Genomic DNA, 14,394 nt, shown 5'->3' with positions numbered 1-14,394 from the left:
CCCCGTGGAGCAGACGAGAGCAGGCCATACGAGGCAATCTCCCCAGCCTGTCCTGAAGGGGTGGCAGGAGTCCAGGGACCCAGATCCAGCCACGCAGGGCGCTAAGTGGCAGGGGACTCAGCCAGACTGTCCTTGTGGAAGGACAGCTTCCTCAGGCCTCTTCCGAAGCCCTGGGAGAGGAGAAGCAGCCCAGTGCCAAGCTCAAGAGAGTCAAGGCCACTCTGAGGGTGGTCAGAAACTGAGAAGTGACCGAAGGGCTGCGTCTACCTTGGCCCCATGCACAGACTGCAGGTACTCAGACATGTGGTTTGGGGTGAGTGGTCTCAGACACAGTGGTGTGAACTCCTTGGGCACATGGCAGCCTCACGCCCCTAGCCCTGAACCCGTGTTCAGTCTCACCTGACCCTGTCCTCAGCAGGTTGGCCATCCCCAAGTGGGCTCTGGGACTGACCCCCAGTTGCAGGAGTCTTGGCGATGACCACGGTCTTCAGGTCCTGCAGTGAGGCCCGCAGCTGGTTGTAGATCCGTAGGAAGTGGAACTTCTCATGGGGCAGCACGAAGATGGCAGTGACAAAGCGGTAGCCCACAAGCAGCTCCAGCACATGGCCGTCGGCAAAGGCGCCCCGAGGCTGCGTGCAGCTGCGCGTGGGGTCCAGCAGCACAGTGGAGAGTGGTACGCGGCTGAGCTTGAAGCTGTTGCGGTTGCGACAGTTATGCGTCCCGCGGTTGGGCATGGGGTTGAAGTCGGCCTTGATGACATTGAGGTGCTGGGGTGTGAGCAGCAGCCAGTAGGGGATGGCAGCAGACTTGACAGCCTCAGAGGGTGCACAGCAGGAGCGCCGCACAGCTGAGCACAGTGTGCAACTGGCCCACTCAATGTTGCCGGAGTAGTCCCCAGCAGCTGTCCGTACCATGCGCTTGTCGCTGTAGACCAGGTAGACGGGGAAACAGCCCTGGCTGCGCTCCTGGCAGCCACCTGCCACCTTGTAGAAGGTGAGCAGCTGGCGGAGGAACTCCTGCAGGCTGGTGTGACTGCCATAAAGCACAGGGCTGCACAGCATGGCCATGTGCTGTGGGGCAAAGCATGAGCGCAAGTCAGCGTGGAACTCGTGCAGGTTGGCAGCATCTGAGATGATGAAAAGCGTGTTCTCACTGTGCCGCACCTTGAGCACCAGACACAGCTCTGGCATAAGAAAGCCAAACTCAGTGAGGTCACCATGCGGGAAGCAGAAGACAAAGCGCAGGGATGAAAGGATATGTTGGCTGCTGCCCCTTGACTCCTGGTGTGGGATCTCGAAGACAGCAATGCCGAAGTCGGTGAGCACGAGGCAGGCTGCAAACTGGCGGATGCTGCCCTGCACGTGGATCAGGAAGCACCAGAGCACCTTGAGGATGCGGATGTGCTCCAGCAGGAAGTCCTCGTCTGCACCCAGGGCCCACTCCAGGGCCAGGCGCTCTTCCTCACCCTCCTCCTCCTCCTCGTCCTCCTCATCTTCCTCTCCTCGGCCTCCCTCGTTCTCTTCCTCCACATCTGGAGGCCCCATTTCAAAGTAACGGTTCTCAGCAACATCCTCTTCCTCATCATCGTCATCTTCACCCTGCTCGCCCTGGCCCTCCTCCCGCTGGTTGGCTGCCTCAATCCAGGCCGGCAGCTGCCTCTCAATGGCCTGTCGGATGAGTGTGCTGAGGCGCTGGATGAAGTCCTGGTTGGTGGCTGTGTAGCCAATGCAGGTGAAGGGCAGAAAGATGATTTGGCCGGACCCAGGCACCACCTGGACCTCTGGCTCTGCGTGCTCTGGGCTGTGTGAGGAGAAGTTAGGTCAGTGACATGCTGGGCTGGGTGTCCCACCTCTAATGTCTGGAGCCTACTGCTGCACCCTGGACCCAAGGAACCAGCTCACGCGTCTCCCAAGCCTGCTAAATAGCTGAGCCTATTTCTAGGACAAATGCCCTGTGGGGACCTAAAGTGCCAGAAGGCAGGGACAGCCAGTTTCTTCAGAGTCCACATTCCCAGGTCTCAGATGACAGGTGTCCGGTACAGTCCTGCCCACATCTCACCGGTTCCCCAACAAAAGCATCACAAAACCTTTAGTCATTCAGATGCTGGCCATGAGCCCGGAAGGCAATCAGCGTCCCAGGGCATGGACTTACTTGATGACAACAGTTCCCGTTAGGGGCGCCCTGCAAAAGGCGTGTTCCTAGGACCTTCACATTTAAATCCAGGCTTCTCTTGGCCATTACTGCCCTCATGAAAAAGTGTCACTGGGACTGGGAAACCTCCTCCACAGAGGTTCAGAGAGTGAGCACTTTGGACTTTGGGGGCAACCCATCCATGTAACATAAATACATATTTAAAAAGACCTTAGGAACAAAACAATCATTCTTAGCTCACAAGCTGTGGACCAAACCAGCCTTGATCTGCCAACCCCTAGTGTATGTCAGACAAAATTTAGGGATTAGAATTTAGAAGCAGACTAGAACACATCTCATCTGTGTTTATTTAACTTAAAGAAAGAGATAGTTCTGGTGGACTTCTGTGAACAGATTTTTAACAAAATTCAACTAGTTACCACTAGTCCACCGCTGAGTGTGTCACAAGGCGCAGAAGGCCTTCTTAACCTCTTCCTTACCCTGTACCGCCAACAGCTCCAGGCATGTCCCTCAAATCATCAGAAGGTGCCTGACAGAGAAGGAAATGTGGTCAGCCCCGACCTGCTGCAGCCATTGCCGGGCACTCAGTGGTGCTGGACCCCGCTCTTCCTCCCTGCAGAAAGGCCCTCACCAAACCATGCTCATTCTCGCGTGGATTCTGGGCCCCTGAGGCAGACTCCCAGGTATCTCACCAGTGCATAACAGGGCTGATACCCAACCGGCTCTGTGTGCCCCTAGCCCACACTCCCAACTCCTGGGCCAGCGCCTCTTGCCACCCTGCAGCTCAGTCTGTGCCTACGTGCCTGGCATCTGAGCGCTCCCTGTGCCACCCCCAGGGTCCACAGGAACCGTATGCCAACTTGGCAACCAGCCAGAAGTCACAATAACAGAGGCTGCACAGCTCCTAGCAATGCCTTCCCAGTGGTCTCTGGGCAACTGGGAGGACCTAGGACTAGGGAACCTCCTTCCTACTATGTGACCCCAGGGAGGGTGAAGGGAGGGAGTGCCCAGGAGCGCTGGGACAGGGCGAGGGCTCTGCAAACTATTGCAGGGTCACACGGCCATAACTCTGTGTTGCTGAACAGAGACAGGGCTGGAGGGAGACCTGGGTAGCAACCACACTTCCTACACACACGGCAAATGAGCCACTCACACCACACTTGCCTTCCTCCTCTCTTCTCAGGACACATGAAGAAGCTCCTGAACCCTCAGAAGTAGTCACAGAGAAGGTGCCGGAGTCATACTGTGTCCCAAACGACCAGGGAGACATGCAGGAATGGGCAGAATGGCTCTGGGGTGCCAGGCAGCAGGGGAGAAACTCTTCCTAATGGGTTTGGAACCCAAAAAAGCCCCCATCACCCCAGGATCTTCTGAAGTGCTTTCCTTGGGGGGTCCCTAGGACTAAAGGTCATCTGGTTTTGGCCCCCAGGGCGCAGTGGGAGAAAACTGCCTATTCTCATTAATGGAGGGAGAAGGGGAGGGGGAAGCAGAGGTGGAGAGGGAGGAGGAGGAGAGAGAAGAGGAGGGAGGGGGAGGAGGCTGAACACAGGTTCTTACAAGGCACAGTACACCAAGCACTGACAGCATCTGCCTCAACTCTAGCCAGGCTACCTCCTACTTCCAGACAGCCTCAAAGAGCTGGCACAGAGCTAACCAATCCCCAGAAGCAAGGGGCAGGCATTACCTGTCCCGCAGGGATGGACTCCAAGGAATCAGAGCATCCCCGGGCAATGGGCCGGTCCTCAGGAGTAAGACTGTCGGTGGACGAGAGGCTGCTGGCCAGGGCCTCCTCTTGCACAAACATGATTCCTGGAGAGACCAGGGGCAGGCGGGTGGGACAGCGGGGCAGGGAGAGCAGCCGTTCAACAACGGGGCTGGGCCCTCAGGATTCCAGCATGGCCAGGGGCTAGTCAGACCCCTGACCCCAGCCACACAGATTACAGAATTAAAATGTTAAAACTGAAACCTTAAACTAACTTGAACAAATGACTACTTATCTAATCTCAGGGTAGAGACTTTCTGAACCTACATCCAAAGGAGGAATTTGAAATGTGACTACATACAAACTAAGCTTTTATAAGTAAAAAAAGAAACCTCAGATAAATCAAAATCAAATGAAATGAGAAAAAAGTACTTGTAATATTTGACAAACATTTATATTTAATCTATAAAAGTCTGCTACAGATGACAAAAATGGAGGATACAGTTGGAAATTCCATTAGGAGACATACAGCAAAAATTCAGACACATTCCACAAAAGAATGGCCAATAGACATCAGATGAAACAACGTTCACCGTCCTTCACAAATAATCATAGAAGCCGTCTGCAAGTTGGAATAAGACACCAGTTTTGCCTCTCACTTTGGCAAAGTTTAGACTGACTACGTGGCCTGGACTTGGCCTCACTCACCCACTGGGGAGAGGGGGCCCACCTGTCGGGAGAGCAGTTTGGCAGTATGTCTATCAAGAGCCTTAAACGTGTTCATTCCTAGAGCCTCTTCCCAGAAAAATGACTAAATGCAGCCCCAGTCCGATCTGACATCTCTATAGAGCCTCGCACATACACTAGGGCAGAGGACCTCGAGGACAACCCATACCCAGTGCCTGTGGCCGGCTTCCCACAGAACACGTCCCACTGACCCTCCCCTGGGCAGCCTCCCACGGACAGCACACATTGACTTATGTACTCTGGAAATACAGGGTGTTTTAAAACCCTGCTGACACTGTTTTATGAATACAGCATGTCTGGGCCCGTTATTTCACTCCAGGTGGAGGAGTGTAAAGCCTTTTTTAATGTCTTCCTAAGTGCAGCTAGTCAGATGAATATTGGGCATCAACCCCTTGCCCACAGAAGTCTGGAGAAGCCTAGGACTTGCCTCCGCCGCCTGGCTTTACCACCAGTCACCATGGGTCCAGTGAAATGACTCAGAGCCCTCAGAGGCCCAGAGGCCAGACCCTAGTCCAGCTCAGCTGTTGCCTGGGGACAAGACAACTCACGTGTCCCAGGTCCTCTGCCCATAGGGCAGGCAGGCCAATGGCCCCAGCCCAGACCCCATTCCCCGGCCCAAGCGAAGCAGCAGCAACAAGGACTCTGCACTGGCAGGAAGGGTAGCAAGCACACAGCGATGCAGAAGCACATTGTTCTCTCCCAGAAGCCTCCCTCCTCCCTCACGTGCTCAGATCCTACCCATCCTTTGAGGACCCTCTCACATACCACCTCCACTGAGAAGTCCTCTGCTCTAGACATACCTCTTTCTCTACAAAATGCCCCCAGATCATTCTGCCCTGTCCTCCCTTGGGCACACAGCTCACCTCTTCAAGAGGATTCAAATTCCTCAGGGGCACTGTCCTGGTCATCTTGAAGCCCCCAATAAGGACATGGGAGAGGGAAGCCCTTACTGACCACTCCTGATGAGCCAGGAGCAGTTCTTAGTGCTTCCCCAGTGTAAGCTCATGCACGCCTCATATTATTTACCACAGTTCATCACATCTAAGATGCGTAGATGTGGTGCCATCTTGGTCTCAGCAGGTGTCCATAGAAGGTTTTCACACGACTCCATCACGAATACCAGCTGGCTGACAGCAACTGTGAGACACCACTTACTGAAAGACGCATCTCAACTTCCGAGAAGTCACAAGGTGGAAACGCGTGCATCTTAGAACTGATGAAGTAGGGTGCATACGTTTTGCAATTGAGAAAATGGAGCTTCAAAGAGGCTGCAAATTGCTTGAGGGAACAACGGCCAAGGAAGTTGGGATGCAAACTCAGCTGACTGACCCCTAGAACTTCTAGCCACTTCTTTACAGCCTCCTCTCAGCTCTGCACCCTGCTCAGAGAATCCGCCCTGGCATTTCACACATCAGCCCCTATCAGTCAAAATCCTCCAAGGTTCCAACAAGCTGGCTAACAGCTCCTCAGACGACCACAGGCCTGGTGTTCACTGGACAGTTCCCCTTCATGCAGGCCAGCGAGTGTTCAGTTTATTCAAACATATATGCACTTCTACGGAATCAGGCTGGGAGCAAAGCTGCTCCTACACGGGAGAAATCCACAGCCATCCAGGCAAGATCCAGCAGCACAGGGCTAAACACAAATATCTGTGGATTCCTCCATATTAGCGAGAAAGAAAAGCAACATTTTCTTGCCACTACCCACCCCCCAAGCCCTGTTTGGAGCCGAGGAAATAAGGATGGGGACACTCTCTCTGCTTCCTTCCTGGACCATGGTTAGTACAAACCAGGGCCACTCAGAGGATGGGATAGGGGACACCAGGAGAGTGCTTAGATGGGGCCCAACCTTTGTTTCTCACAAAAAGGAAAGAGATGTGCACACAAAGACATCCACTGCAGTTTTATTTATAAGAGGTGCAAATCTGTAGACAACATCTAAATGTCCAGCAGCTGGGAAAGGGGAACAGACTACAGTGAGCCACTCGGTGGTATGTCCCCAGGAGTGGGGGGCAGTGAGGAAGTGAGGCTGAGGCCTGAGTCTGGCTGGTGCAGAGACTTTACTATCAAACGGTGGCGGGGGCGGGGCCGGGGGGGTTCTGCCTGCTGCTGTGGCCCTGGGGACAGATGCCTCACTCACCCCGCCTGCGGTCTGTTCTTTTTCAGCTTGTTCTCGGCTTGCTGGCTCACTCATACACTCATTAATCAATCCCAGAAAGGCTGACCGAGAACCAGCTGGTCCCTGGCCTAGAGGGCCAGTTGCACCCCCCTGTTCCCCAGAACCCTAGTTGAGTGGTTCCTTCGCAGTGCTGTTATGTCTGATGGCTTTGACCCCAAGGCAGGAGATGTCAAGGGAAAGGAAATGTCTTCCAAGGCAAGGGAAATGTCTTCAGTGGGATACAAACCTCCCGCCCCCTTTATGTAAAAAAATAAAATAAAAATTTCTCTGTCAAGTATTACAAAAGCAAACTGACGATCACTCTGGCACCTGGCATCACCGCCCGTTCTCACGGATGCTCTCCCATGTCCCTCGGCTGTGAGTCGGTGCAGGCCCTGCAGCGGGCAGACTTAACCTAAGCGCTGTCCCTTCTTCCTACCCAGTCTTCCTCTCTCTGATGTGATGGCTGCAGAGTATTTTGCACCACAGGCTAATCTCCCTCTCATCCTCTGACGTCTGTCATAGCCCTTGCTTTGCTAGCATAAATAATGCTGCAGTGAGCATTTCATCTCCCCTTCCCATTAGCTTATCCCACCAAGATAAAATCCCCACCAATGGGGTTACCAGGTCAAGGTGTGGGAACATTTTTCTGGCTCTTGAAACATAGGGTCAAACTGTTTTCCCAAGACCTCACACCAAGTTCTGCGTCTCCAGGAGCCCGGGTGGGCGGGCGGCGTTCCTTCCTGTGTGTCCCGAGCCTCGGCTCCACTTGGGACGGCACACCCTCCCCTCTTCTGTGGGGGCCGGGCCAGCAGACACTCTCATGGGACCTGCTTCACTCACTCATCTCCGAGGATGCCTGGGTTCAGAGGTGAAAGCCCTTTGAAAACGCTAAGACAGTACGTGGGTGAAAGGGATTGGTCTTCCATGGGTCCTGGACAGCCTGTCCGGGCCCCACAGATAGTGTTTTGGGGCTGAGCCACAGAGGTGAGGCGATGATAAAAGCAAGCGCCCCATGGAGGGATCAGGGCAGCTGGCTCAGGAAAGTAACAAGGCCTGGCTTCCCGTTACTAAGGAGCCAATCCACCCACACTGCCTGCAGGGGAGAGCGGTCCTAAAGAGCCGGCAGCCCTGAGCCTGTTCAAAGGGCAGCCTCAGGGTCCCATTAGATACCCTACGGTATCCTAGAGAAACTGGATGTGGGTGTCAGAATAGTGGGGAGGGGGAGCCTTCGCTAAACAAACAGAGCTGAAATCAGGCCAGGCACCCCCACCATGTGCCACCCAGAGAGGAGCTGGCTTGCCGACTGCACACACCTTCCCTGTGTCTCAACCCAGCTGGGAGCAGGTGCCAGCATCTCCCCCCAACACCAGCCCGGCCCGGGGCTCCAGCAGGGCCTGTGTGGCTCTGCCAGGCAGAAAGCTACATACATGATTACCTTGGTTGGAGAGGATGGGCTGGGGCAGGGAGGCGGAGGTGGGAGCCACGGCGGGAGGGGAGCTGCTGGGTCTGACGCAGGGGGCAGCTGAGAGCCGGCAATCCTCACCGACCTAGGAGGGGTGCTCGAGTCAGCCCAGGAGAGAAAAGGATCAAGAAGAACAGAATTTGACAAGCCAGGGATGAGGAGAAACTCAGAGGTTCTCACAAACATCGGGGACGGTGAAGTCGGTTCACCTAGTCCTTACAACCGTGTGTGGCAGATGGGAATGGACTGAAGTAACTCGCCCAAGGTCATGCAGCCAGGGCTCAGTGGCTCTAACTACACCCGCAGCCCAGGCCCACGGGAGCCAACTGCTTCCTTGTTGGCCCTTCACCACTCCTCCCAACTCCCACACAAAGACCCACCTTCTTCTCAGGGTGGCCCAGTTTAGACTTGACTTCCTTGGCTTTCTGAATTGCTTTTAGTACTTCCACAGTGTCCAGCTCCTTCTCTGTGGTCACCATGTTGTCCAGACAGACCTGCAGAGTCAAGGAATAGCTATGAGCCCAGGGGCTGGCCAGCACGACGAGAGCAGGCTGGCGGGAGCCCTGCCCGAGTGTGGGCCGGCCCCACGAGGCTCAGCCCACTGGAGGTGGGCTCCTCGCCCCTACGGAAGTGGCCTGGGAGCTCCTCAGGGTGGTCCAGGCAAGACCCCACTGCCTAGTCTGTTCCTCAGAGTCCCTTTCCAAAAAGGTGAAGCAGAGTACAGGGCCCATTGATGGGGCAGGGAATGGGCGAAGGTGGTGACTTGAACAAAACCACCAGTTACAGCAGAACTCAGATCAGTAAAGAGCAACAGGGAAGGCCTTCTGGGCTGGGAAACTGGAGGACAAAGGCATGGGAAGCGGGCAGCCCTATCTGCAAATGTAGGAGGGGCTGCGGGCTGGCAGGCAGCATGGGACAGGCAGTGTGGTCAAATGAAGGAAGGTCCCAAGGGCCTGGAGCCAGGAGAGGAGGAGATGTCATCTTGTGAACACTGTCTTGGTGACACTTGGGGACAAAAAGAGATGAGGGGACAAGGAGGATGAGAGAAGAATGAAGACTTCCAGGTATCTTCTGGCCTGGGATTTGGGAGAATGGGGAACAGTCTGCTTGAGGCTGAGGAGACAGGTAAACCTGGCTGAAGACCTGTCCGGTTGGCATGGTGGCAGCTGGCCAGACATACTCAGCAGGTGGCAGATACTGGGCGAGGCTACAATGGCAAAGATGGGTACTCTTTGGGTTTATAGTCAGATGTCATGGCCCAGAAGCTGCCCAGGAAACATGATTGTTTTAAATATCTTATTTCTGACCCTTGCCTACAAAAGCAATGTTTCTTTGAACAAGCTGAAGGCAGTCCCTCCATACTCAGTCTGTGCCTGTGGGTTCCTGGGGAGCCCTCCTGGGCTGCAACTCTGACAGAGGTGATGCGGGGGGGAACTCAGTGAGGAATTATGGCAGCCTTGGGCCGCCGACAGGACGGGCTACACCAAGGGTAAGGGTGTTTTTTTCTTGGGGAGGCAGCAGACTTTCCAGAACTGAAAGGCCATTTAGGATGAGGAAGTCCCTCTGAGGCAGGCAAGGATAAAACAGTGGATTATCACCCCTTGTTCTGCTTGTGAAGATGTGCACTGAGTTCCGACTGTCTCTTTGGCCCAGCTAACCCCTACTCCACCCGCAACCCTGCCAGCCTACCTCAGAGGCCCTCTCTCCGAACTGAGCCAGCACCTTGGTCCGGTAGTCAGGGATGATGCTCAGAGGGTTGTTCAGCAGAGCCACGTGCTCCAGACATGGGAGGCTGCCGATGCTCCTGACCTCCTCCATCTGCAAAGCACGAATTCCATTCCCCTTGTCCCTTCTTTTAACACTTTGGCAACATGACAACACATTTGACAGCCTCTTTTAGATGAAAAAACATTTACTATTCTTTAAAGTGATAAACACCAAGGCATAGCCATCCCGCAACCCTGAGGTCCTTTGGGACATGGCTCACCTGTTCGATTCTGTTGTCACTGAGATCCAGGTTGACCAAGGAGTACAGCTTGTGCAGGCCACTCAGACTCTCCAGGAGGTTACCTGCCAGGTTCAGAGTCTTGATGTTCCCTAGTTTAGTGTGAACCCCTTCCAAGGAGGACAGCTTATTGTAGGACAGGTCAAGGTGCACGAGGTTGTACAGGTGCTGTGGCAGCATTGAGAACAGGGTAAAGTATTTCAGGTCAAGGTTCCAAAGAAAGGGGATTGACACTAATGATGTGATGGGCCTGCCAGACTAAAACGACCAGTTCTGCACGTCAGCTCCACTGCCTCTGTCCGTCACTTGTGAGGGGACTCCCTGTCCCTGCCAGAACCTGCCACAGCCCAGGGGCACCCCCTGCAGAGGCAGAACAGCCACGTGGGTAGGTGCGAAGTTTGAAAACGAGGGTTGCATCTTTATGATGAAGGTACATCATCTTCATCTCACTTGATTTGTATTTATGCATCTTTTTAATTCTGGGATCTACAGCAACAATCGCTCAGAGTGTCGCTGGGACCCTAAAGGGATAGCAGCAGCCCCTGCCCCTACAAACCTCAGGGACATCCAGATACCTTTCAAGTGACTGTGAGAGAAAACTCCAGGGTATGGCCCAACTCCCAAGGCTACATCAGCCTGCTGAACTTTCAGGGACCCTAGAAGAAGCCCATAGGTATTGAGGGTCTCCAAAGACATTATATACCTGCAAGTTGTCCACAACTAGCACTCCATTGTGACTCAAGTCCAGGAACTCAAGCTTTGGAATCAGTTTCTTGTGGGAAAACAAAAACAGAGATAAACAAACACTTAACATTATTCTAGGAGGCTGGACCCTATGTCACCCGTCCTAGAGACAGACAGACACCCTGGGACTCCTCCTTCTGACCTTAGATGCCTGGGCTGGCTATTTCTGCAGGGCCACTGATGTCACGCCTCCCGGTGCCCCCCCGGCCTAAGCAGCATGTCCACAAGAATACAACAGGATGATGAACACACATCCCCATTTTTATGGAGCATTTGGCTTATGAAGATGACAAATGACAAGGTCCCAGAGAAAGAAGTCTGTCCACCTTTCTTCTCCATCCCTACCCACTGAGAAGCACAAACATAAGAATCATACTAATTCCCAAATGCCATCTGCATGTCATTCTTCCAGGAGCACATCTGAATCTGTGCAGTGATTTTTCCACTCCACTCTTTGAGAGTAAATTTCATTATTCACTGCATTTTTATATCAAATGTACATGCAATTAATATGCATTGTGTGATTCTAAGTGCTATCTCACTTATTTTAAATAATCCCATTTTGAAATTAATTTAAAAACTGCAGGCAATACACAGAGCACAGGTTTTATGCGGTCCTTCCAGAAAAAACCAAGTTAAATACCCAACCCCAGGGTTTGGTCAGGCCAGAGAAGACTGTAGAGCCCATTGCTAACAGCGTACCACAGACTCGTCAATCTTGGAGATGCTGTTGTGGCTCAGGTCTAGAGTGGTCAGCGCTTGCCATGTGGGGATGATGGCAGTCACAGGGCCTTCCAGGGCTGTGCCTTCTGGCTCCCACTCATCAAATTCCGAGGCTTCAGGAACGAGGACTTCCTGTGTAAGAACATCTGTTGAGCACACTTGAGCTCTCACGCAACACTCACTGGGAATGCAATCATTGCAAAATTTCAGGAAGGGCTTGAGCATATTTAGCATGTGGAAGTGAACTTGCATTAAAATTGGGCTTTGGTTCATATGTCTTTAAATGATTGTGAAATAACTGAAAAGCTTAGCAACATAATATCTATTTGGAATATATTCTGGTCCTGCTTTACAAGCAAACGCTTTTCAAGATCACAAGGGCCTTCTGCCATATATATGGTGATGCCTTTTTTGGCTTAAATCTCAGAAGCCAAAGGTCAGAATTCATGGTGTTTCCAGGCAACCGTGCTTTCCAAGCTGGTGCTGTGGTCCTCACCGTGCTGTTTTAACCGTTACTTCACAGGGCTCAAATCCAACAATTTTGAGGTAGCAGCACAGAGCACAGGGATACACCACGGAAGGGAATGGAGGCAGGCCTCCTCATTTTGATTTTCCATGCCTGCAAGACTTCTCCATGAGACATTTCTGTCCCCATGAGCCTGGCAGCAGGAAGTGCTTCAGAGAGGGGCAAGGTTGCCTGACACCCTTGCTCTTGAAACAAGCCTCCTTCTTTTAGCCAGTAAGCCTCAAATTTCACCAAATCCAAATGTTGATTAGACATTCTAAATCAGCGATTTTTAACCAATGTGCTGCAAGAATTTTTAAAACATCTAATACCTGACTATTCAGTCAGGGGCACTGACCTCTTTTTCCCTTAGATTGTCCTTTTAAAAAAATGACAACAGTCCTGGCTGGTGTGGCTCAGTGGACTGAGCACTAGACTGCAAAGCAAAAGGTCACCAGTTCGATTCCCAGTCAGGGCACATGCCTAGGCTGCAGGCCAGGTCCCCAGTGCGGGGATGCATGAGAGGCAGCCACACATTGATGTTTCTCTCCCTTTCTCCTTCCCTTCCCCTCTCTCTAAAAATAAATAAATAAAATCTTAAAAAAAAAAAAAAAGACAACAGCTAACACAACAATAGCTGTCCAGTGTGAATGAATCAAAATGATATCTTTTTTTTTTTTTGGTCAGATCAGCAAAAACATGTATTTTTTTGGTGTCCTGCAGAATTTTAGTAATTTGTTTATGTATGCTATGAGATGAGGAAGGTTGGAAATCACTGGCGTAAGCCATAAAAGTAGCCACTATTGTTTTTCTAGAGAAGGATTTTAACATCACTAAGATGCAACCCATAAAAAGGTAAATAGAAAAGACACCTTATATTCTCAATTTGAGTATTTCTGTTGCTCACATACAAACAACAGGGCCTAACATATCCACAACCTCACCTGTCTTTTTCAAGTTCACTAAGAACAAGACACAAACAGGTACTAAGTCAGGGATTTTTAAGCTTAGAGAAACATTTATCTCAACCTATCTAATAAATGTCCTGCCACTTGCCACTGCTTAACAATTTGTTCATCAAGTACCAGTGACTTTTTTTTGAGGGTGGGGAACCCAGTTCCTTAAAATACTTCATTTAACAGTGTGATTTTTGATGAAGATGTAGAGACTAAATCATCCCAGGGGCCGCTAAGAGCTGGGAGGTCTTACATAAACGTGTGGCTTCCCAGGCCCACGAAATGTCCAGCTTCTGGTTTCTGATAGTGGCAGTGCTTACACCCACTCTCGCTGGGGGGACTGCCCCACAGAGAGTGTCCAGGCAAGAAACAAGGCGCTCACCTTCATCGAGGTTGCTGAGAAGCGGACACTCATCGTGGCTAAGGTGGGCTTCGACACAACCAGTCCCCGGATGTGCTCGGCATCACAGTGGCTTATCTACAACAAAGAACGGCCGTGTCTCAGGGCTAAATACAAAGGCCATGCTTGAGAAACAGATGCTTTAATGCATTTTTTATTATCTATTATGGTGTCCCCTTTCATTATAAAACTGGTATCAAAATTGGCATCATGAACCTAAGAGTTCAAGAGTGAGTAACGCACAGTATTTCCTGTGACGTGTGGGCATGCCCGAGGGCAGAGAACTCTCAAAGCCCTCTGCTGACCTGCCTTGGGAAAGATGTGGAACCCTCGGGATAACTTCTTACACTTAAACTCGAGCAACAAGGAGACCCAGGAGAAGCCAGGCACTGGTGCTCCCTCCTGTCGGAATGCTGCCCACGACAGGGGCAGAGACATGCAGACCAGCCAAGAGCAGCAGAGGCCCCTCTTTCTCTGCCTTCAGGTTGGCCTTACTTACCTAGATGAAATTCACCACATACTGACGAACACAAAAGTAATAGCATCTTACGATTAAGTCCAGACACCCAACATCAAAAACACTTCTAGCCACACAGTCATAAGCAAGATGATGCTTGTGCAGGGCTCAGCCTTGCCTGCACTCCAGGGGCTATGGACCTTACCTCCACCTGATGAAGAGACTTGAATATTGACAGATCAAAAGGCAGGAGCTGCTCCTGAATGTTGCTGGTTCCAAAAGGTCCTTCTGTGCCAGAAACCTACAGCCACAGATATGGCTTGAATCAGGGATGCTGTCACATGGCTCCACATCCATGTTATAGGGCAGTGCTGCAGCAACT

General features: G+C 52.0%; 1 protein-coding gene across 4 annotated transcripts in view; it reads right to left on the bottom strand.

Moving 5' to 3' along the window:
• NISCH (nischarin) overlaps positions 1–14,394 on the bottom strand; it is a 34,126-nt gene that overhangs the window by 5,506 nt on the left and 14,226 nt on the right. For 2 of the 4 annotated variants that reach the window (XM_054595463.1, XM_054595464.1), the window contains exons 6-16: positions 14,218–14,313; positions 13,538–13,633; positions 11,674–11,826; positions 10,931–10,999; positions 10,210–10,395; positions 9,912–10,040; positions 8,603–8,716; positions 8,196–8,307; positions 3,836–3,960; positions 2,631–2,680; positions 400–1,800 (exon numbers count right to left, since the gene is read on the bottom strand). In XM_054595463.1, coding sequence (XP_054451438.1) covers positions 400–1,800; positions 2,631–2,680; positions 3,836–3,960; positions 8,196–8,307; positions 8,603–8,716; positions 9,912–10,040; positions 10,210–10,395; positions 10,931–10,999; positions 11,674–11,826; positions 13,538–13,633; positions 14,218–14,313 — 2,531 coding nt within the window. Of the gene's footprint in view, positions 1–399; positions 1,801–2,630; positions 2,681–3,304; positions 3,395–3,835; positions 3,961–6,261; positions 7,617–8,195; positions 8,308–8,602; positions 8,717–9,911; positions 10,041–10,209; positions 10,396–10,930; positions 11,000–11,673; positions 11,827–13,537; positions 13,634–14,217; positions 14,314–14,394 lie in introns of those variants that run through there. The other 2 variants (XM_054595466.1, XM_054595465.1) reach the window with 2 other exon arrangements.

This window comes from Pteronotus mesoamericanus, unplaced genomic scaffold (assembly GCF_021234165.1).
Source record: "Pteronotus mesoamericanus isolate MK-2021 breed Mesoamerican mustached bat unplaced genomic scaffold, CSHL_Meso_final scaffold_54, whole genome shotgun sequence".
Taxonomy (NCBI): domain Eukaryota; kingdom Metazoa; phylum Chordata; class Mammalia; order Chiroptera; family Mormoopidae; genus Pteronotus; species Pteronotus mesoamericanus.
Note: the sequence above shows the minus strand (reverse complement) of the source record. Positions and strands in the feature narration are given on the sequence as shown.